Here is a 24,391-nt window from a genome sequence, read left to right as displayed (position 1 = left end):
CTACCTTCGTGCCAGAGACACTGCAGCTGTGACCTATTGTTTATTGCTCACGTAAAGGCGTTTCAAATTTAAAAATCCTTTTTACCTTACTGCTGGCAACGCTTCCTGATGCACTAAGCGATCACCTCTGGTAATCTTGCATGGGGTTGCCACAAATGTAATCTTGTCTGACGGGGTCATTATTACACCGCTGATATTATTAGTTTGTGGTGATTTTCTTTGAACATATGTAGCTCCTATTGCAGAAAAGGTGGAGAGCCCTGGTCTAGACTATATGAAAGTTTGGCACTTGGCGATTACAGTGAAATACTTAACTTTTGGTTGGACCAAGCTCCCCCTCTCCCATCTAGGTTTGATTTAGATGTTGGGATTTTAAGGTCTTGCCTGCATTTGCTCTCACTTGTGAAAGAGATTGTATTCTACAAGGGGCTTGGAGTCCGCCCATTACTTACCACTCGTGGCCTTCATTTTCACTTTCACTTGCTGCCTTCTTATTGAGCAGCATGAGCCTGCTTCACTTCCACTACTTTCAGCTGGAGCTTGGACTAAGAACAGGTTGCTTCATCTGGATTAGGGTCCTTCTGCTGCTGGCGCTGTGATTGAGGTTCTGTTTTTTCTTTCCTTTCTTCTTCACATGCCATCCTTGTCAGTATTGCTTATTCCCTTTCCATCCCCCGTCTGTGTTGCGTAGTCCATCCCAGCCCCACTGTCTGCGTTGCATATTCATCTCTCTGCGTTGCCTATTCACCACCCACCCGCCCATCACTCCGCGTTGCCTATTCCCCACCCTCCCGCGAGTCACTCTGCGTTGCCTATTCCCCACCCACCCGCCCATCACTCTTGCGTTGCCTATTCCCCAGCCACCCGCACATCGCTCTGCCTATTCCTCAGCCACCCGCTCATCGCTCTGCGTTGCCTATTCATCGCTCTGCGTTGCCTATTCATCGCTCTGCGTTGCCTATTCATCGCTCTGCGTTGCCTATTCATCGCTCTGCGTTGCCTATTCATCGCTCTGCGTTGCCTATTCATCGCTCTGCGTTGCCTATTCATCGCTCTGCGTTGCCTATTCATCGCTCTGCGTTGCCTATTCATCGCTCTGCGTTGCCTATGCCCCACCCGCCCATAGCCCTGTGTTACCTATTCCCCACCCACCCATTGCCCTGTGTTGCCTATTCCCCACCCACCCGCCCATCTCTGCGTGGCCTATTCCCCACCCGCCCATCTCTGCGTGGCCTATTCCCCACCCACCCGCCCATCTCTGCGTTGCCTATTCCCCACCCACCCATCTCTGCCCTGCCTATTCCCCACTCATTTCTGCGTTGCCTATTCTGTAGTAATCCAGTCCAGTAAATTGTAGAAAGAAGATTTATTGCAGTAGAGGAACACAGTACAGCATCTGCTCAGCAGGACAGGTCCAGTAGAAATACAGTATGGAATGTAGAACAAGTAATCCATAGCAACAGATCGCAGTACAAGATTTGTAAAACAACTAATGGCAGAGTCTACTTAAAGTGATACACACAATATAAACATATGAAATACAACACATCTTATCCCTAAAAAGAAAAGAAAAGAAAGAAAGAAGATGGAAGCATAAAGAAAGAGAAAAGAAACAGAAATGAAGAAATTAGAAAGAAGAAAACAAAGAAAACAATAAGAGAACAAATTAAAATTGCAAAAGGTAAATAGTAGAAAAATCAATCTTTAAATCGAAGAGGCACATTGACAATTCTCTTATTAGTTTTAACTCTTGAAGAAACAGAATCATTCTTTATAGGCAGCTCAACATTGTCAAGACCAAGAGTGGAAAAATTAGGACACTTAACAACCCGTCTAACATTCCAGACCTTGCCATCATTAGTTACAATGCTGTTGATGTTAACTTTGACCACTTTTCGAACAGGACCAAATTTTGAAGCACCCTTAATCAAAAACCCAGGTTTACGTATCCTGACTAAATCTCCCACTGTAAAATCAGGAATTCTCACTTTGTGCTTAGAATCATGGTATTCTTTCATCTTCTCCTGGTGATGTTTGACCCTCAGAGAAGTACTTCGAATGTCAATGGGAGTAGAAACAACAGAAGAACTAAACTTCTCTTTCATCCACCACGGACACAATTTTGATACTGGTTCCCTCCCTCTCAATAAACGAAAGGGACTAAGTTCAGTAACTGAGTGAGGAGTTATTCTGTACAACCATAACCTTTCTCTAATGACTTTTTTCCACACATTGGGAGTCTTTCTTGCCCATTCAACTGAATCCTTCAGGACGCGATTAAACCTTTCTACCTGTCCATTGCCTTGTGGTTCGTAAAGAGGTGTTGTAATGTGTTTGATCCCACAAGAGCTAAGATAATCCTCTACTTCAGTGGATATTAATTGTACCCCATTATCAGTAATTAGAACCTCTGGACTACCTTCTCTTGCAAATACCTCTCTAAGAAATTCCACAATGACCTGCGAAGAAGCAGAAGAAACAAATCTAACTTCAGGTCATTTTGAAAGGTAGTCTATCAACACTAAAGCAAAACGGGCATCTTGAGGTAAGCAATTGAAAGGACCAGAAATATCAAATGCTAACTTCCTCCAAGGATTCTCAGGCCAAGAAATGGGTATGAGAGGAGCAGGATAGGTTTTCAACATTGTATCACTATTAACACATATAGAACAATCACGAACCACTCTGTCAATCATTTTATCCATTCCTGGCCACCAAAAACTAGTTCTCACTAATCTCTTCATAGAAGACATCCCCAAATGACACTCATGTGCAAGCCTGATAATTTCTTCTTGCATATCCTCAGGAGGTACACACTTACCACTTTTAAAAATTAGATTACTATCAATTTCCAATTCACTGAGAACTTGATGAAAAGATTTCAACTCTGGAGGTACCATATTGCTACTAGGCCAACCCTTGAGGATATAATCCTTAAGAATGTTCCAATTCTTGTCACGTGTAACAGCATTTTCCCAAAAAGATTCTGAAATGGCAGAAAATTCATCTCCCACAAAATCTTTTAAAGAAGCAACAAAATCAACATCCTCTTCTTCCTTATTATCTCCAACAAGTTTAAAGGGAGCCTTGAAAGACAGTCTGCTGTAACATTGCTCCTTCCAGGAAAATACTCAACGTCAAAATTATACTCTTGCAAACGAGACATTAATCTGGCAATCCGTGCTGTGGCGTTCCGACCACCACCAGGAGAAAGTATGGAGACCAGCGGTTTTTGGTCCGTTTTCAACAGAAAGCGACTACCCCATAAAAAATTCCGGTAATGTTCTATTCCCCAGACACATCCCAACAACTCTTTCTCTATGACAGAATATTTCCTTTCTGTTTCAGTCAATGTCCGGGAAGCAAACGCTACACACCACTCATCATTCCCACACTTTTGTGACAAAACTCCTCCTAGCCCATATTCACTGGCATCCACAGTAACCACACAAAGCTTATTTATGCAGAAAGGTTTCAAAGTAGGAGCATTGGCAATCTCATGTTTAATAGTTTGAAAGGCAGACTCCTGTTTCTCACCCCAGTAAAACTCTACTTTCTGTCTCGTCAATTCTCTCAAAGGTTCCATTTTAGTTGCAAACCCTTTAATAAACTTGCTATAGTATTCACACAAGCCATTAAAAGAGAGCAATTTCTCCTTATTGTCAGGACAAGGTGCTTTAACTATAGCTTCAACTAAACATTTCTTGGGAACAACACCATTACCAGAAAGGGTGTGTCCAAGATACTCCACAGATTCACAAAACATTTTGCATTTGTTATTCTTTAAAGTGAGACCATGCATCTCCAGTCTCTTGCAAACATCCACGATATGTTCCTTGTGAGATACATTATCCGGAGAAAACACTAGGATGTCATCCTGAAAGCATCTCACAAACTTGTACAGATCTTTGAAGATGTGATGCATAGTCCGTTGGAAAACTGATGCCGCAGAGGCTAACCCAAAGGGCATTCTTTTATACTGAAATAAACCCTCAGGAGTGAGAAAAGCTGTCAACTGTTTGGATTCATCTGCTAACACAATCTGGTGATATGCTGAACGCAAATTAAATGTGGAAAAAACTTTCGCTCCCTCTAACATACATACCACCTCATTTATAGTAGGTAGGGGATGGCAGTCTACTACGATATTGGAGTTGAGGGCTCTCAAATCTACACATAACCTGAGACTTTGATCGGATTTTCGGGCTAAAACAATGGGCGAAACCCATTCAGAAGACTCAACTTCTTCAATAATGTCGTCATCAATCAAGTTTTTCAATAGTGCTTTAAGATCATCTCTGACATTTATAGGAACATTTCTTAACTTTTGCGTAACTGGAATAGTTCCTTTTTTGAGTCTAATCAAGTGTTGAAAATTATGCAGTTTACCTAAATTCTTTGAAAAAACCTTAGGGAATAAGTACATTCACTCCTTTTGTAGCAATATACAATTTAACAAACCTCATTCGAGTTCTAAAATGCATGTCTACTCCCAAATATCCTTCCATTGGGATGACCGACTCATCAAAAGTCTTGGCAATTATGTCAGAAACTTTAAGGTCTTTAAGAGTGAGAATACCTTCAAACATTTCAGTGAAATACTGTTTAGTGATAATGGTCCAAGGTGATCCTGAATCAGCCATTAATTTAAGATCAACTCCTAAGACATGTACTATGCACTCAGGTTGTTTAAGGTGAATCAACTCTTGTTCATTGGCATCAACAATGGAAACAACAATGCCTCTCTCACAATTGTTCTCATTATCTTTGTCAGGAACGTCAAATTCTTGCACAGAGTCAGTAACAAAAGAAACTCTATTCCTATTAATATTTCCAGAAACAGTATTGTTCGCTGAGGTAGTCTTACATACATTGCTGAAATGTCCTTGTCTACCACACTTGTTACATTCTTTCCCGATAGCAGGACATTTGGGAAAAGAAGCAGCATGGTTAGTACTACCACATCTAAAGCAATGGAAAAATTTGTCATTCTTTTTGTAAGAGCGTTGAAAAGAATTGTTGGTACGTTGTGCATTGTTGGAAGACGAAGCAGAAGATAAGTCAGATTTTACAGCACATACTTCGGAGGAATTGTCTTTGTCTTTCTTATCCAGACATTTTATCCATTTATCCGATTGTTCAATAGCTTTCGCTGCAACAATAACATCTTTTAAATCCGGATCTCCCATAATCCATAGTTTTTCTTGGATTTTCTTGCTTTTGGTATGAACTATTATCTGATCTCTGATCATTTCATCGGAAATAGGGCCAAAGTTGCAATTAGTGTATAAATAACGTAAGGCTGTTAAAAAATCATCAAAAGTTTCAGATTCCTCTTGAGCTCTAGTATAAAACTTATAACGATTCAAAGCCACACTAAAAGTAGGTTTAAATCTAACTTCAAGACGAGTCATTGCATCATCAAAAACATTTCTGTCTCCTCCACCATCATGTAAAGGAAGTGTTCTGAACACAACCTGACCTTCAGAGCCCAATGAATGTAATAAAATATTTTTTTTTCTTTCTTGTGAGAATCTCTCCCCTTCTATAGCTTTTAAAAATTTTAAGAATTCTTCTTTCCAGCGAATCCATGGAATGGGAGGTTCTCCTTTGTTTTGTAGGAACTTAGGAGGAGGATCAAATTGCATGTTTGATACAAATGTTAATGATTAATGAAAATAATGAATGAAATGTACATAAATATAAATAAATAATATGGAAGCAAAATTGTAAATAAATACGAGTCAAACCTGTAGAAGAAACGTCTTGGATCAATGTTTTAGAAAACTTTGATGAAAATAGGTTTTTCCGTGTTCATAACGATATATTAAAGACTGTAATTGCCTCCTGCGTGTTAGAAACGCGATGAAATCTCCACGGAGTTTCGTTGCTTAGCTTCGTTGCTAAGTTACAGGTAAACAAAGATGGCGTCGACGTGTGCGCGATGACGTGAAGCGCACACGTGCAACCATCGAGTTTAGTGGAGAGAGATAGAATTGAGGAGGAGCGCGTTAGTCAAGACGCGTGACAGGAATTCAATGACGTGCAGCCACTCGAAGAACGCGGACAAGAACAGTTGTGGGAGCGAGGCAAAGTTTTTAAAAGTAAGCACCTTTAAGATTATAGGCCAAATAATGAAAAATTGGTAGAAACTCAGAAAAATATGGAATAAGAAAAGCGAAAAAAAAACGGGAGTATTTGTATGATGTAGAGAAGCCTTTCTTCGATGTAGAGAAGCGTTTCTTCGAGTTGAGGGGACGAAAATCAACAGGTACAGGACAAATCGTTCGTAGTAATAATTAAAACGAAGGAAAACAAAAATAAAATAGTATATCCAAGCGTTTAGAAAGCCAAAGAAATACAAATTTTTTTTTTTATATATCTCACATGAAAGTCCAGAACAGTTGAAGAAATCATGCAGCGCAGGTTAAAATCCTTTGGTTGCTCTTGTGTTCCCAAATGTAGCAAACCAATAAAATCGTCGCCAATTTTGTAGTAATCCAGTCCAGTAAATTGTAGAAAGAAGATTTATTGCAGTAGAGGAACACAGTACAGCATCTGCTCAGCAGTACAGGTCCAGTAGAAATACAGTATGGAATGTAGAACAAGTAATCCATAGCAACAGATCGCAGTACAAGATGTGTAAAACAACTAATGGCAGAGTCTACTTAAAGTGATACACACAATATAAACATATGAAATACAACATATTCCCCACCCACCCGCCCGGTTCGGTGTTGCCTGTTCCCCCACCCGGCTCTGCGTTGCCTGTTCCCCACCCACCCACCCGGCTCTGCGTTGCCTGTTCCCCACCCACCCGGCTCTGCGTTACCTATTCCCCACCCACCCGCCCGGCTCTGCGTTGCCTATTCCCCACCCGCCTGCCTCTGCGTTGCCTATTCCCCACCCACCCGCCTGCCTCTGCGTTGCCTATTCCCCACCTGCCCGCCCATCTCTGCGTTGCCTGTTCCCCACCCGCCCATCTCTGCGTTGCCTATTCCCCACCCGCCCGCCCGGCTCTGCGTTGCCTATTCCCCACCCGCCCGGCTCTGCGTTGCCTATTCCCCACCCGCCTGCCCAGCTCTGCGTTGCTTATTCCCCAACAGCCCGGCTCTGCGTTGCCTATCCCCCACCCGCCCATATCTGCGTTGCCTATTCCCCACCCATATCTGCGTTGCCTATTCCCCACCCACCCGCCCATCTCTCTGCATTGCCTATTCCCCACCCACCCGCCCATCTCTCTGCATTGCCTATTCCCCACCCACCCGCCCATCTCTCTGCATTGCCTATTAATCTCCCGCCCATCTCTCTGCATTGCCTATTAATCTCCCGCCCATCTCTCTGCGTTGCATATTAATCTCCCGCCCATCTCTCTGCGTTGCCTATTCCCCACCCACCCCTCTTAATGCGTTACCTATCGACCACCTGCCGTTCCCTCCCCCTCTGTGTGCCTATACCCCTCCTGCCCACCCCTCCTCGCTTTCTGCGTTGCCTATCCCCTCCTGCTTGCCCCTCACTCTCGGCGTTGCCTATTCCCCCGCCTGCCCCTCACTCTCGGCGTTGCCTATTCCCCCGCCTGCCCCTCACTCTCGGCGTTGCCTATTCCCCCGCCTGCACCTTCCCCCCGCCTGCCCCTCACTCTCGGCGTTGCCTATTCCCCCGCCTGCCCCTTCACATGCCTGCCCCTCACTCTCTGCGTTGCCTATTCCCCCGCCTGCCCCTTCCCCCGCCTGCCCCTCACTCTCGGCGTTGCCTATTCCCAGACCTGCCCCTCACTCTCGGCGTTGCCTATTCCCCCGCCTGCCCCTCACTCTCGGCGTTGCCTATTTACCCCGCCTGCCCTTCACTCTTGGCGTTGCCTATTCCCCCGCCTGCCCTTCACTCTTGGCGTTGCCTATTCCCCCGCCTGCCCCTCACTCTTGGCGTTGTCTATTCCCCCGCCTGCCCCTCGCTTTTGGCATTGCCTATTCCCCCGCCTGCCCCTTCCCCCGCCTGCCCCTCACTCTCGGCGTTGCCTATTCCCCTGCCTGCCCCTCACTCTCGGCGTTGCCTATTCCCCCACCTGCCCCTTCCCCCGCCTGCCCCTCACTCTCGGCGTTGCCTATTCCCCCGCCTGCCCCTCACTCTCGGTGTTGCCTATTCCCCCGCCTGCCCCTCACTCTCGGCGTTGCCTATTCCCCCGCCTGTCCCTATTCCCCCGCCTGCCCCTTCCCCCGCCTGCCCCTCACTCTCGGCGTTGCCCCTTCCCCCGCCTGCCCCTCACTCTCGGCGTTGCCCCTTCCCCCGCCTGCCCCTCACTCTCGGTGTTGCCCCTTCCCCCGCCTGCCCCTCACTCTCGGCGTTGCCCCTTCCCCCGCCTGCCCCTCACTCTCGGCGTTGCCCCTTCCCCCGCCTGCCCCTCACTCTCAGCAATGCCCCTTCCCCCGCCTGCCCCTCACTCTCGGCGTTGCCTATTCCCCCGCCTGCCCCTCACTCTTGGCGTTGCCTATTCCCCCGCCTGCCCCTTCCCCCACCTGCCCCTCACTCTCGGCGTTGCCTATTCCCCCGCCTGCCCCTTCCCCCACCTGCCCCCCTCTCTCGGCGTTGCTGAATCGCCCGCACGCCCGACCCTCTCTCTCGGCGTTGCTTAGTTCCACTCCAGCTCCCCCTCTCAGCTTTGCTTATTCGCCCACCCCTCACTCTCGGCGTCGCCTATTCCCCCACCCTCTCGCCCCTCTCTCTCTGCGTTGTTTAGCCCCCCGCCCCTCACTCTCGGTATTGCGTAGTCGCCCCCAAGCCCGCCCCCTCTCTCTGCGTTGCTAAGTCCTCTCGCACACCAACTGCCATAAGGGACAATGGAAAGCACTGACCCAGCCTGCGTTTGCAGCTTCATTGCCTTTTTAGGTCTCGCCTGTCAATGCGCATGCGCATTGAGCAGAGCGAGACTATGGGGGCTTAAACAGAGCTTACCTACACTGGCGATTCACTGGCGATTTGATGAAGTGCATGTGCACTTTTAACTCAATGCGCAAGCGCAATTAGTTAAAATGCGCGTGCACAGCATCAAATCGTCAGCTTAGTGCCGCCAGCAGCTCTTCCCGCTCCGCCCCCTGCTGCATCAAAGGCTTGGCGCTCTGCCTCAGCCCAGCCATTCTCCTCCCCTAATTACCCCCTGCTGCATCAAAGGCTTTTTCACGGCCGGCCGGCCGGCCGTGCTTTCAGTTTCACGGCTGGCCGGCCGTGTCTCCTCGCTTTTTCTCATTATTTGAGTGCCTTCTCCTTGATTTTTGCCGCTGCTTTCACCTTGCTTTCTCCGCGTTTATCTCATTGACGTTCCCGCAAAATTCATACTAATAATTACTTAATGGTGACAATATTTTTGTTAATAACTCATTCGGGAACAATCATTGTATCAATTTCCATTAGTGTCTCAGCACAGCCGCTATACTCGCTCTGAAATAGCTCAATGGTCGACACGCTGACTGGGGAGACCTGTATCCAAACCTTCATATTATTGGCCATTATCAAAACAGTAACTTCTTCAGTTAATGAACATACTGATGTGTGTGTAAACCTGTAGATCCCACAATATGTCCGAAAATTAGCTCAGTAGATAAATGTCCCTCTTCAACTGCTCTCTGTATAAACTGTGGGTCACTTGATACCAGCACACTTTCATCCTCAGCAAAGTGCACAAATGTGACAAATGCTGACAACTGGGGCAGGAGGGGTCTGAATGCCCGAGCCGCCAGTTGTCGGAGATATCAGGCACCCGGTCTGATGACTCCTAGTGCCATTTCGGATTTTGATTCTCCCTACCGCAGTCTCTATCCTGCCCTGCTCCCTGATTGGATCAGGGCCGAACGCGGGAAGTATATATATAATATTAATAAAAAAAACAGCTCTAATACACGCCAGGTATTTCCGGGTTTGCTGTTTTCCACGCATCACTGCTCGGCGATGGATCGGCTTTTTGATGATATCGCGATGTTGTTAAGGTATGGGAACTTCGCTGGCCTGTTTATTCGTGCCGCATTTATATCTTCCTTTTGTTAGTGGGGGTCCAAGGACGTGTTGTTCCATCTTTGAAAACGTCAGTTCCTTGGGTTTAAATGGGGGAAGCGTGGGTCCATGTCCCTTAACTTCAATCACAAGTACGGACGTGTTATTGTTCTATCTTTTCACTTTGGCCCCTATGTTCATTTCATGATTCAAACTACGAGCGGGAGGGCTTCGAAATGTTTGCTACTTATGTCTGGTCTCGTAAAAATGATTTGGTTCCGGAGAAATAGTTCTGTTTTCTTTCTCTCCCCTCCCCTCCCCCCTCACTCACCCTCCCCCCTCACTCACCCTCCCCCCTCACTCACCCTCCCCCCTCACTCACCCTCCCCCCTCACTCACCCTCACAACCCTCACTCACCCTCACACCCCCTCACCCTCACACCCCCTCACCCTCACACCCCCTCACCCTCACACCCCCTCACCCTCACACACCCTCACCCTCACACACCCTCACCCTCACACACCCTCACCCTCACACACCCTCACCCTCACACCCCCTCACCCTCACACCCCCTCACCCTCACACCACCTCACCCTCACACCACCTCACCCTCACACCACCTCACCCTCACACACCCTCACACTCACACACCCTCACCCTCACCCCCTCACACCCCCTCACCCTCACACACTCTCACCCTCACTCACTCACCCTCACACACACCCTCACACCTTCACCAGCATAGCATAACAATACATAGCATAACAAAACACAGCACAGCACAGCATAGCATAACAAAAAAAAGCATAGGATAGCAAAACATAGCAAAAGCATAACAAAACAGCATAGGATAGCAAAACAAAACGTAGCATAACAAAACAAAACAGCATAGCAAAACACAACAAAGCATACCATAGCATAACTAAACACAACAAAACATAGCATAGCATAACAAAACATAGCATAACAAAGCATAACATAATATAACAAAGCATAGCAAAACAAAGCATAGCATAAGAAAACATAGCAAAACACAACAAAACATAGCATAGCTTTACAAAACACAACAAAACAGCATAGCAAAACAAAACATATAATAGCATAGCAAAACATAGCAAAGCATACCAAACACAACAAAACATAGCTTATCATAACAAAACATAGCATCATAGCACAACATAGCATAGCATAACAAAACACAGCATAGCATAAAAAATCAAAGCATAGGATAGCAAAACGTAGCATAGCAAAACAAAGCATAGGATAGCAAAACAAAACATAGCATAGTATAACAAAGCAGCATAACATAACAAAACATAGCATTAAAAAATACATAGCATAACAAAACATAGCAAAACACAACAAAACATAGCATAGCTTTACAAAACACAACAAAACAGCATAGCAAAACAAAACATATAATAGCATAGCAAAACATAGCAAAGCATACCAAACACAACAAAACATAGCATAGCATACCAAAACATAGCATAGCAAAACATAGCAAAGTATACCAAACACAACAAAACATAGCTTATCATAACAAAACATAGCATAGCATAACAAAACACAGCATAGCATAAAAAATCAAAGCATAGGATAGCAAAACGTAGCATAGCAAAACAAAGCATAGGATAGCAAAACAAAACATAGCATAGTATAACAAAGCAGCATAACATAACAAAACATAGCATTAAAAAATACATAGCATAACAAAACATAGCAAAACACAACAAAACATAGCATAGCTTTACAAAACACAACAAAACAGCATAGCAAAACAAAACATATAATAGCATAGCAAAACATAGCAAAGCATACCAAACACAACAAAACATAGCATAGCATACCAAAGCATAGCATAGCAAAACAAAGCATAGCATAATAAAACACAACAAAACATAGCTTATCATAACAAAACATAGCATCATAGCATTACATAGCATAGCATAACAAAACACAGCATAGCATAGCATATAAAATCAAAGCATAGGATAGCAAAACGTAGCATAGCAAAACAAAACATAGGATATCAAAACAAAACATAGCATAGCATACAGCATCACTCACCACCACAGCATCACTCAGGGGCACCACAACATCACTATGCTCTACCACAGCATCACCAAACGCCACAGCATCACTCGTTCGCCATCACAACATCACTCAGCGCCACCAGAGCATCAATCTGTGCAACCATTCAACAAAAACTGGTTCAAATATGTTCTCTCAATGTTTCAAGCTTTATTGCAAATGTAACAAATATGTTAATATTTCACTTCTGTTCTTGGATTTTCGTCACAATAAAATACACTGAACATAATCTTCACAAAAGTTATTTACAAAAATGTAAGCTATTACCATTATAAATTACAATACCTTTTATTTAAGTATTAATTATTAAAAAAAAATTAAAAGCCATTTTCATTTGTAATATCAATACATGTAAGTCACGTAAATACAACACATATTGCATTACAAATGGTATAGGTATCACATTTGCGAAAGTTATAACTATTGGCATTGTAAATGACAAAGCTATTAATTTCGCTATTTTCAAAAACAAAACATAAATCAAAAATGTGTCATTTACAAGACCAATAGCTCCAACTTTTCTAATTCGAGACCCATTGCATTTCCAATGCTTGTTTTCCTTATTGTTTTCAGTCCTTTAACTACTACCTGCCCTCCCTTTGTTCACCCCACATTTAATTGGCAAAGACAAATGCTCGCCCATAGACTTTGCCAATGATTTTTTACTGTTTATGGGGGGGATTGGAGTCGGAAGTCCCCATCTGTGACCTGGACTAATGCAGTGGTGACAGTGGTGTGCGAGTGTAGGATCTTTCAATGTGGACCTCGTCGGCACCCCATGCAGTGTCGGGGATTCTGTCCCCACTCGGCAAGAATTGATGTCTGTGGTCGGAAAACAGCACATCATCCTCTTGCAAGCATGTCATTAGAGGAAATTGTATTTCACACAGGTGGTGGTGTGCCTGTTAAATCACCTGCTAACTCCGAGCTATTACTTAAATTTGAAGCCACTGGAATGAATGAAAGGTGAGGCAATGCCCCTGTTACTTGGCGTGAGTCCATAATTTTACCAATTCTACACCTCCATTAGATGGCCTATTCTGGGGGCTTGTTGGTCGTTTGAGTTTGCCATCATGTTACTTTATATGAAACAAAAGCTTCCCCCCGCCAAGAATCAATCAGCCTAAAGTCTAGTTTTGTTCCATCATTGAAGTTTGTCTAGGGCACCCGACCTCAAGAACCTGTGTTGAGTGTGTGCACCAGGTTCGATCAAGCATCAATCAGATTGGGGTACCTGAGGAAGCATTTATTTCCTCACCCCAGTCCCATTACATTTACTCATTACTATGTGTGGTGGTAAAGGAGTTGATGACTACACTATACTGCCAGTTGTAGTGGACCTTTACGGGGGTTAAATATCCGGTTTCGCTGACTGGTGGGGCATGATAACCACACAGTACTTACTGGGGTCGGGCTTACAGAACAGTGCTGCCTCTTGCTGCTGCAAATGCCTGTAATTATTTCACAGCATTATATGTTGGGGAGACGAGCGTTTGTCTACTTTAAAAAGGAAGTTATTATCAGAAGTATTGTGTGAGATGAGCCTTGAAAATCTGTTTATACAGATTCTTTGAAGGGCCTGCGCCCCCACTTTATCACTCCAAACTAAACTTCCGTGCCCAATCCAAAGTACCTGAATTTTCTACCGGAAAGCCTTACGTTTCTTTTATGCATGAGAATGTAGAGTGAAAGAAGGGAATAGATTTGAACTGCAGCTTAAGAGTGATTATATTTGATTAGAGGTACGACGAGGTCACACTGCATGGAAAGATAAAAAAAACGGGATATCTTTAGCAAACATTTGCTTAACTAATGCGTCGCTTGTCTGTAATTGCTGTGCAGCCGTATAGCACTTTATCTCGAACTTGTATTTGTTAGAAGAAAAAAGTCACTTTTGTTTTTTAAGTGGTCTGTAACTTTTTAGTGCCCGTTAAATGTGCTGATCTAGTATGGCTTTATTTAATATTTGGATTTTTGTATTCCTTTTCTTTTGCAGTCTATACCCACCCATTGCTTCGGACCCGCAAAGGCAAGAATATAAGCGTGAATTTGATGCTGACCTTCAGGAGTACAAAAAGCTGCAGGTTGATTTGGAGGAAATCAGTAAAGCCCTAACTCAGCTGGATCGAGAGCTAGACGAGCATCCCGAAAATACCAAGGAATATAGGGTAATGTTTAGATGAATAAATACATTTGTGATGTAAACAAATCAGCTTGTTTGGAAATGCAACATTGGTCCAGCAGTTTCCTTCAAGTGCAGCAAGTATGAGTTTGCAGTAATATGTTTAATTAGTCGAGCAACAATTGAAAAATGTGCAAAGGGACAGCAATGTTGTAATGAGATCATATGCAGAAGTTCCAGAACTTTAGAACTGCAAAGGGTTTTCTTCTATACATTTTGACTGCAGCCAAGCCTGTCTAGGGTAGGTTTGTTGGTCCACATTTCTCCCATAACATTGTTTTGATTTCATCCGGTGAAATGTATGAACACATGGTGTACAAGGGGCAGTGAAGTTTGAATGCAAAATTTTTATAGAAATGCATTGAGCTCGATCTTACACGGACATTAATTTCTAGAATTATAAAAGTTTTACCAGAATGAAAATATGTCCTGTGCATGGATGATACCATTTGAGCTTGGTAGTAGACTGCGCCTCCTATTTTCATATGCTCTAGAACCAATAATTGTAGGGCATCAAAGCACTCTAAAAGACATAACAGTGGTCATACTGTGGTCACTGTTAAGGGAGTAGTAGTGGGGGGCGTGGCACCACTGGCAACTAAGATGGCTTCTCGGCTGTGAAGCTCTAGCCTCAATAGCCCTTAAATCTGTGTATACAGGCCCCAAAATGTAATCCCCTTCCATCGGCCCTGAGGTAAGCCGTCGCCCGCATCAAGCGGCTTAATATCTCGCTGCTCGGGCTATGCTGCGATGACTGGAGACTGCAAGATTGAGTGAGCGGGATTGTCTTGCCCACCCTCGAGACCCCACGTGCACAGGGGTGAACTTGAGGATCGGCTTATGAGCCCTGCTGGTCCCCCTGCTCGCTACCAGCAATGTTGGATGCCCTCTGCATGTCTTGGGCTATGGGCGTGGACTGCTGTGGCCAGGTGCAGGCCAATGCCTACTGTGACCACTCCTGCTCGGAGGTTCCCGGGCCACCGGGTGATGGCAGGAAAAGAACTGCAATGCTGCGCTGCTCAAGCAGCCTAACTCTGAGGCATTGGTACCTCTGCATGCACTGGGTGATGGCTCAGCCTACCGGTAAGGAGCGGGAGAAGTGGTGACCGCTGGCTGCACATGTTCATGTCAGCACTTCAGAGGTTTCGTTGGCTTGGTGTGCTCTGTGGCTGTGGTCGGGGTGTGGCGTAATGTTAGTTGAGTGGTTCCTACCTACAGGGAACGGCTCTCCTCCCCTTGTGACTGCTCTCACATCACTGCGTGGTCAACACTACTGTGTTCCCGGAAGCCACTGTTGGGTCTGGCACCCTGTGGCCTGCCGCACTCTTCCTGCATCCGTGCTATCTGCCTTGCTGCACTGGCCTCACTTGACTTCGCTTATGCTATGGTGGGGGCTTCGGGCACGGCGTAATTTCAGGATGCCGGCCATACTATTGTTCTCATTGTGGCGCGAGCAGTTTCTCTACTACCACGCTGAGGTGTCCTGGTCTCCTGCCTGATTGCTCTGCACCATGTGGTCTTCTTCTTTAGGCCGCAGTGGGACTACTGTTTGTGCTGTTCCCCGACTCCCTCCCGTTGCTTGCCTGGACCTCCCATCTACATGTCGGATGCTGGGGAGAGGGGATCTGACTCTAGCATCACAGATCAACTGATGCAATGTTTGATAGGTGGACGAACCGCCTCAATCGCATGGGAGACGGGATTGACCGCCAGGGTACCTGCCTCAGCTGTGCAGAATGTATATCAGGCTTGGAGGATGGTGCTACACACCTTACAAAATGTTGAAAAAAGTCTGAGCGACTCCTTAAAGCAGTTGTTGTTAAAAAAAGAATACCTCGAAGCAAGATAATACAGGAATATCATATGCATCATGGGAATTGCGGAGTCCACGAACATGAAATGCCCGGAACAGTTTGTAGAGCAGCTCCCTGCAGACATTTAGAAGTTTGGGACCCCAGTCACCACCCGAAGTACCTCCTGTACCTAGACCTATTGTTACCTGCTTACTATACCTTGGAGACAGACACAGCACTACAACTGACTCGCAAGCGGGGCTCATTGCAGTATCAGATGACTACTGTCTCTTTTTACCCAGACTTCACATTGTCACGGTAGGAGCCTTGCCGCAAATATCAATAGGTGAAGGCTATGCTTTGTAAGAAAGGCCTCTGGTACGGTATGCTGTACCTCGCCAGGTTGCGGGTAGATATAGTAAGAAAGGCCAGTTTTTTCAAATCATCGGCAGAGGCGAGAACTTTCTGGAAGAAACACTTCCAGCAGAGCCCCATCCCCTTGGACTACTCCAGATGGCATGCCACCAGATTTGCAAGCCTCACAGAGCAAGTACCGCTTTCCCTCTGGCTGATCTTTCCAATTCTGACTGGTCCATAGTGCTGTGCTTAGAACAAACACCTTTAGGCAGTGCCTTTCGCTCATTCTGGTGGCATTGTTCCAGATGGACTAATCTCATACTTGCCTGTAACCACATTTTATCATACTTCAGGTATCTCACATCATATGGGCTCCATTTTCTGTAGCGTTGTGCACCCCCTTTGGTGTATACCACACTAAGTCTTTTGGGATTCATGTTGGCTTGTTTGGCTCATATGGGATTCACTGGGCAGTTTGGTGCCCTGTGTGGGAGGGGAGGGGAAGATTGCTCAAATGGGGGTTGTTTTATTCATTTAATGACAACCTTCTGGAAGGGGATGCTGATGATGTCCAATTTACCATGCAGAATACACGTCTCACCATGACTGAAACATTGAGTGGGTGGGCACAAATAGCTGAGATATTGTTTTTAACATGGAACGCCTGGGGCTTAAATAACCCCCGTAAGGGCAAACAAGTGTTGGCCTACCTCAGTAGACATGAAGGCGAAGGTAGCTTTCCTGTAGGATACTCCTCTTCCACCGCAGTACTCCCTGGCATTGCAAAAACATGGGACTCCAATAGGTATTTTTCCAGTTGCAGTACATATTTGCGGGGGTGTACACTCATTCAAAAAAGCCTTCCATTTAGCCTTACAACCAGCTTCCACGACAATGAGGGTCGCTACGTGTTCCTTGCCAGCTGGTTAGTTGACCAATGCGTACCATTCATAAACATGTGCTTGCCTAATGTACATGCCCCCTTCTTCTTTCACAAACTCTCCTCTATTATGGGACTCTTTATGCAAATGCCGTTATACTTTGAGGGGAGCTCAATCTGGAATAAATCCCAACAATGGATTACACAGGTGTCCACTACATAAGCAAACCACAGGCCGCACAGGTGTTTCAAGATATTCGTAACACTCCCTGAAAGGTGTGGCAACACCGAAACGCGCTCAACTGCATACACATTCTACTCTGCACCTCAAGCCGTATGTATGTGCATTGATTATTGGTTCCTCTCGGCACATCTGGTCCTCTGGTTGGGAGTTTTGCAGCGTGAATCTTTTCTGGATTCACTATACTGTGCATTATTTAGCCATCTAGTGGTTGGGTCCGGAATTGTAGTATTTTTTATTTTTTATTTTTTTCTCGTGGCCTGGTGGGCGTCGACATACCACCATTTGGTGCCCTTCTGAGACGTCGAAGTGCTTCCTCAGGAAGCTCCCACCTTTGGTCGCCATCTTCAGATTCTTTTTTCTGCCGTTGGGTCTGGATCGAGACAGAAGGAACTCCAGAACTTTGGCGAGAAGAATCCACAAAAAATATCAGGAAAAGCAGGAAAACGACTTTATCGACACACCGTCCTTCGAGGCAGTGAAGCAGGACGCAGAGAGGAGGATAAACACAAATTTCGACATCTTGTGGAGAATGTGCATACAAGGGGCTCCCTGGGCGCTGTAATGGACAAGACACAATTAAAGTTATGTGGCAATTGCCTCCCCAAATACGCAAAGAAGGATCAGCATCTGGTCTGTATCCTTTGTCTACTGCTTGACCAGCGAAGATTGCAATGCGTGCTTGCCGTTCACCCCGAAGACTTTAGGGGGAGGGAGAGGCAGAGAAGAGCAAATTATAACATGCATGGTCAAGGACCACCACCGTTGCTTTGAGACCAAGTAGTCTACGTGGAAAAGGAAACTCAGAAGGAGGTAAGGGAAACAGCGACCCCCTAGACAGTCAACCAACCCATGAAAGAGTGACTCTAAGTCCTCAAACAGCCTCAGCATCGCAACATTCGATGACTGCAAGTGCGTCCAAGGACAAACAGTCCGTTGGTTCCTTTGACAAGGACTCCCAGACAGCGAAAACCCTCGATAAAACAAAGTTGTCTAAGACCAGTCACGAGACTCCTCAACGTCGAAAAAGGGGTTCGATGTCGACAAGTGCCAAGAGAAGGCTTGAAGATCTCGACGCCAAAGCACAGGTGTTGGAGCTAGAAAAGAAAAAGAAGAGGCTCGAGGCTGAAATGGCAAGTATCTTGCAATGCAAGAGAAATTTCAACGAAACAATGACGAAATTCAAATTTCCACCGAAAACTTCGACGCAACCCGAAAAATACATCAAAGAACTAGATACCTACAACACCAGAACCGGCTGAGGAAGAGGAGTAAGAAGAAGAGTACTACTTCGAAGCCAAGGGAGAAGAAGAGGACCAAACCTATCATGGTTCGGCGACCGCAGAGAGACCAGGCCTGCAGTGGCAAGACCTTGACGCAGACTCACCAGAAGAAGGGGGTAGACTCATACCCTTTGAGGCCCTCACCATCCGATGACATTAGGATGTACAATCCGGTGATAAAGAAGGCTGAAGACGCTTATGGAGAGCAATTAGAGGAGGAAAAACCACAATCCTGTTTTCTCCTAGAGACCTTGCTGCCCAAATAGAAAAGGAGTCAATTTATTCCCTTGCTACCAAGTGTGCTGGACCAGGGAAAGAAAGCTTTTATAGAACCTGCTACATGCAAGGCTGTGACATCAAGGGGTGAGAAGAAGTACAAACACTCCTCCAAGGGCCCTATGTACATCAGGGTTTCAGTGCCTGCTGACTCGGATAGCTTCCACAGCCAGGGAAAGAGCTAATGTACCCACTAACGTAGGACCACCACCAGACAAAGAGCAAGAGAATGGATCTCACTGGAAGAAAGATGGAATGAAGCGCTACAATTCAATGGTGCATGGCAAGTTCAAATGCATTTATCAATAGACATGCATACCAGCACTGGGAGGAAGTAGGTGAGCTGCTGAAGCATCTTCCAGAGAAGGGCAAGCCACTTGGTGGAAGAAGGAAAAAACTTGGCAAATACCTGTTCAAATTCCGCCCTGGATGCTGCTGAGACATCAAGCAGGCAAATGATGATTGGGGTGACAGAGAGAAGACACGCTTGGCTAAGAATCTCAGGGTTTAAACCAGAGGTACAGAGCAACATTTTAAACACCCTGTTAAATGATGAACAACTATTCGGAACAGCTGTGGATGATAAATTATACCAGTTAAAGAAGGAAAATGAAACTGCTAGGTCCATGGGGGCACTACAATTCAGAGGAATGCGTAGGGGGCCACCATCACCGAGACCAGCAGGCAGGGGTAACCACCAGTCAGTAGCCTCACACCAAACTTTTCAACAAGGTTACCAAGGATGTAACCAGGGCCAGCAACAGGGTCAACAACAACAAGGTTGCGATATCAACACAGAAGGCAATCCTTTCGAGGGCGCATTCGAGTAAGAGGCCAACAGCAAAGAGGGGGACTGCAACCCACCTCCAAGTGACTGCACTGTAAAGTTTGCGTACACTTTAACAAGATCTCAGAGGGCGCAACAACAAGTAGACATAGTAAAAAGCATGTCCCAAAGCACAAACAATCCCTCCAACATGTAACACCAGTGGGAGGCAGAATAGGAAACTTCAACCAGGAGTGGAAGAAGATTACATCCGACAAATGGATATTAAACATAATACGTTACGGATATGGCATAGAACTTGCACGCAAAAGACCAAGAAACAAAGTGTTCGAGGCATATGAGCTGCAGATCTCACACTGTGCATTAGGTCGCCACCTGGTGTTGGGCTCGATGATTGCATGTTGTTGTCGTCTCTGAAGAAGTCTTTGTAGTCACGAGATACGTGACTCCTCCCTTGGACGATAGTGTGCATGGGCATCGACTCCATCCTTAGATTGTTTTTTTCCGCCACTGGGTTCGGATGAAACTTTTCCGCTCCGGTTCGAAATCTACTTTTCAAGTACTTTAGCGCGTACACATTTTCTTCAAACTTCACCAAACAACTTTCAATATCGATAAACATCGACTCGACTTCATCAGCTCGATTCCGGTCGTCAACGCGGGCTGTTGGGCCTACCCACGCCGTGAGGCCTACACCTCATGGAAAGGACGCCATTCAAAAGATGCCCGAGTGTGGAGCAAAATTTCCACACAGTGACCATCACGAGGTTTGTAACCTGTGCTTATTGCCAGAACACGACGAATCCAGCTGCACAGCCTGTGCATCCTTTCGATCGAAAAAGACCATTCGAGATCGGAGGGCCCGTCGACGCTATATGCAGAGATCAGCTCCGGAACCGGTGGATATCTTCGAAGGTCCATGCGTCCCAGAAGAAGATTCCGATGATCTCCAGATCGTATCCGAGGCAGATGACTCGGATGACTCCATACCTTCGGGTCAATGTGAGTACCACTCCCCCTACCCCAGCCTAAACGCCAAAATTAAAGGCAAAGGTCAACACTCTGCCTGCGGGGCCCAGTCGAGACCAAAAAAAAACTTCGAAAGCCCCGCCATTGAGCCCGGCTACGAAGAAAATAATGAAGCCTTCCGGTAGCTCCATACCGAGCAGAACGCATGTGCCGATACCACCTGCTCCCTCGGCACCGAAACAAAATGTCCCGGATCCGAAAGACACTCCGAAACCATCAACTCCGAGAGACAAAGCGGCTCCGAAAACAACGAAGCCTGTTTCCGATGCCCCGACAACAGCTTCCACTCTGAAGCCGATACCCTCGATGCCGAAACAGACAAAGCTTGCTTCCAATGCTTCCAAGTCCACGAAACAGGCTTCGGCTCCAAAGATAATATCTTCAGTGCTGAAATCTACGCCAAAGGACTCTACATCAGCTCCTAAGGCTAAAGACAGGCAACAAACAGGTTCGAAACCGAAAAAATCATTGCCGAAGGCAGTGCCTCGAGAAAAGGAGCTTTACCATCCAGATCCTTTACAAAAAAGGATCTACATTAATCCAGAAACAGGACATGTTTCCACTACACCACACAGGAAGAGGAAGTCGGATACAGCACCTACACCTCCAGTGCCTGTCAAGAGGGATTCTGCCACATCTCCTATGCACCCTTCTTCTCCTGTATCTCCTTCTCCTCCTCTTCCTTTAAACATTCCACCTCAAAATTCTCCTCCTCATTGTCCACCACATACACCTCCTCAGGATGTTGATGATGATGAGTATAGCATGGGGGGAGGGAGAGACCCAGATGACCCTTTTACCTACCCAACAGGTTCACAAGACTGGTAGTATCCAACCCCACAGGATGTACCCGATATTCCTGACCCACATACATATCCATCTAAGTCTTCTCCTCCAGAAGACAATATTGGGTTTGGACACTTAATTAATAGGGCTGCCATCTATCACAATGTCACCATGCATTCAGATGAGGCAGAGGAAGATTTTTTATTAGACACTTTTGAACACTCCCAAAAATCTGTGCAAATACTGCCAATGATTAAGGGAGTCATTAAACATGCACCAGAAGTGTTTAAAGATTGTGTACGAGCTAGAATCCTAAACCCAAGGATAGAGAAAAGGTACATACCAGCTCCTGGGTAACCTGCCTTCATTAAGGGACAGCTACCCTTAGACTCCCTGGTAGTTTCAAACGCTAGGAAAAGAGCAAATTCCCAAACATCAGGCGTAGCACCACCTCCTGATAAAGGATCAAAGATCATAGACGCTTCAGGTAAAAGAATAGCTGCCCAAGCTAGCAATACATGTCGCATCGCTAACACACAGGCCCTCCTCGCAAGATACGACAGGGCTCACTATGATCAGTTAGAGAACCTCTTACAACATCTACCTGACCAATATAAAACACAGGCAAATGACCTCAGACAAGAGGGTAAGCTTATATCAAATGCCTCCATTAAATGCGCACTTGATGGAGCAGACACTGCATCCAGAGCAATAAACACCAGTGTCCTCCTTAGACGTCACGCTAAGGCCTCTCAATCTGTATATACACTCAGATCATTTTCACATGATCACGTAAGTGCTCCCACTGCTACAACAAGGCGATTTCCTTACCACACTAGACCTCAGATGCCTACTTCCACATTCCCATACACCCTTCTCACAGGAAGTATCTCAGATTTGTACTACAAGGACAACACTATCAGTTCAAAGTCCTTCCATTCGGGGTCACAACTGCACCACGTGTGTTTACAAAGTGCCTAGCAGTAGTAGCAGCACATCTCAGAAGACAACATATCCAAGTCTTCCCATACTTAAACGATTGGCTCATAAAAGCCAAGTCAGTCCTACACACATCTCAAACAATTCAAACACTGCACAACTTGGGGTTTACAATCAACTACACCAAGTCACATCTCCAGCCCTCTCATGTACATCAATACATAGGGGCTACCATAAACCCCAATACATCTCTAGCTTATCCCAGTCCAGCCAGGATACAGAGCATTCAAGCTTTAGTCACAAAGTTTCAAAACCAACACTCGCTCCCAGCCAGAGTGTTCATGCAACTAATAGGCATGATGGCATCTTGCATTTTTATTGTACCATATGCAAGACTGCAAATGCGCCCTTTGCAGGAATGCCTGGCACATCAGTGGAGTCAGGCTCAAGGACAACTTACAGACCTCGTGTTGGTAGACACATCGCTCTCTGCAGTGGTGGAACACCAAAAACTTGTCCAGAGGGCGGCCGTTCCTCGAACCTGTTCCACAAATAGTACTGACAACAGACACATCCCTCACAGGATAGGGAGCACATCTGCTCCACCATAAAACTCAAGGAAAATGGACTGCTCAACAAAAAGTGCTTCACATCAATCACCTAGAGCTGCTAGCAATATTCCTAGCACTAAAATCCTTCCAAGTACACGTACAGAACACAGCTGTCTTGATCTGCACAGACAACATGACAGCCATGTACTGCATTCAAAAATAAGGAGGCACACATTCCCTGCAACTGTCCCATCTCACTCAGAACATTTGGAGATGGGCCATTCCACAAAACATATATCTGCTTGCAGAACACCTTCCAGGAGTTCACAATCAGATAGCAGATCTGCAAAGTCGACAGACACAACAGATTCACAAATGGGAACTACATGTGCAAGTTCTTCTACCATTCTTTCACAAGTGGGGTCATCCAGACATAGATCTGTTTGCCACACACGAAAACGCAAAATGCCCAACCTTCGCCGCCAGGTTTCCACACCGGCTGTCCAAGGGCAATGCGATATGGATGAACTGGTCAGGCAGATTTGCGTACACTTTTCCGCCAATACCACTAGTAGTACGCAAGCTGAGACAACAGTCTCTCAAACTCATCCTAGTAGCTCCCACATGGGCACGCCAACTGTGGTTCACAACACTGCTGGAACTCTGTTTAGTTCCACACCAAAGACTGCGTCTGACACCATCCATGCTAACGCAGAACCATGGAGACATCCAGATCCAAGTCAACTGTATCTGGCGATCTGGCTCCTGAAGTCTTAGTTTGGTTACCTGAACCTGCCTCCAGGATGTATGAATATCATTAAAGAAGCCAGAAGGCATACTACAAGAGCTTGCTATGCAGCAAAATGGAAGAGATTTGCCATTTACTGCACTAATAATCAAATTGATCCTCTAGATTCCTCCATCCAGAATATCATCTGCTACCTTCTCCATCTACAAAGATGTAATCTAGCATATTCATTTATACGTTTACATCTTGCAGCATTTGTAGCATATTTACAAAATAGACAACATATAACGTTATTCAGAGTACCTGCAATCAAAGCTTTTATGGAGGGATCAAACAAATCATTCCTCCTAGGTTACCACCCTCTCCGGTGTGGAACCTAAACAATGTTCTTACCAGGCTTATGGACCCCCTTTTTGAACCTTTACATAAGTGTGAACTGCAATTCCTTACATGGAAAACAGCT

General features: G+C 45.6%; 1 protein-coding gene across 2 annotated transcripts in view; it reads left to right on the top strand.

Annotated features, from left to right (window-relative positions):
• OCLN (occludin) overlaps window positions 1-24,391 on the top strand; it is a 216,627-nt gene that overhangs the window by 144,342 nt on the left and 47,894 nt on the right. For both annotated transcript variants that reach the window (XR_013607059.1, XM_078675296.1), the window contains exon 7: window positions 14,073-14,244. Coding sequence is in view for 1 of the 2 variants with exons in the window: in XM_078675296.1 (XP_078531422.1) it covers window positions 14,073-14,244 (172 nt within the window). In the remaining variant the exon portion in view is untranslated. The remainder of the gene's footprint in view (window positions 1-14,072; window positions 14,245-24,391) is intronic.

This window comes from Lissotriton helveticus, chromosome 2_1, assembly GCF_964261635.1.
Source record: "Lissotriton helveticus chromosome 2_1, aLisHel1.1, whole genome shotgun sequence".
NCBI lineage: Eukaryota > Metazoa > Chordata > Amphibia > Caudata > Salamandridae > Lissotriton > Lissotriton helveticus.
The sequence above is the reverse complement of the archived record's forward strand: the minus strand, read 5'-3'. Positions and strand labels throughout refer to the sequence as shown.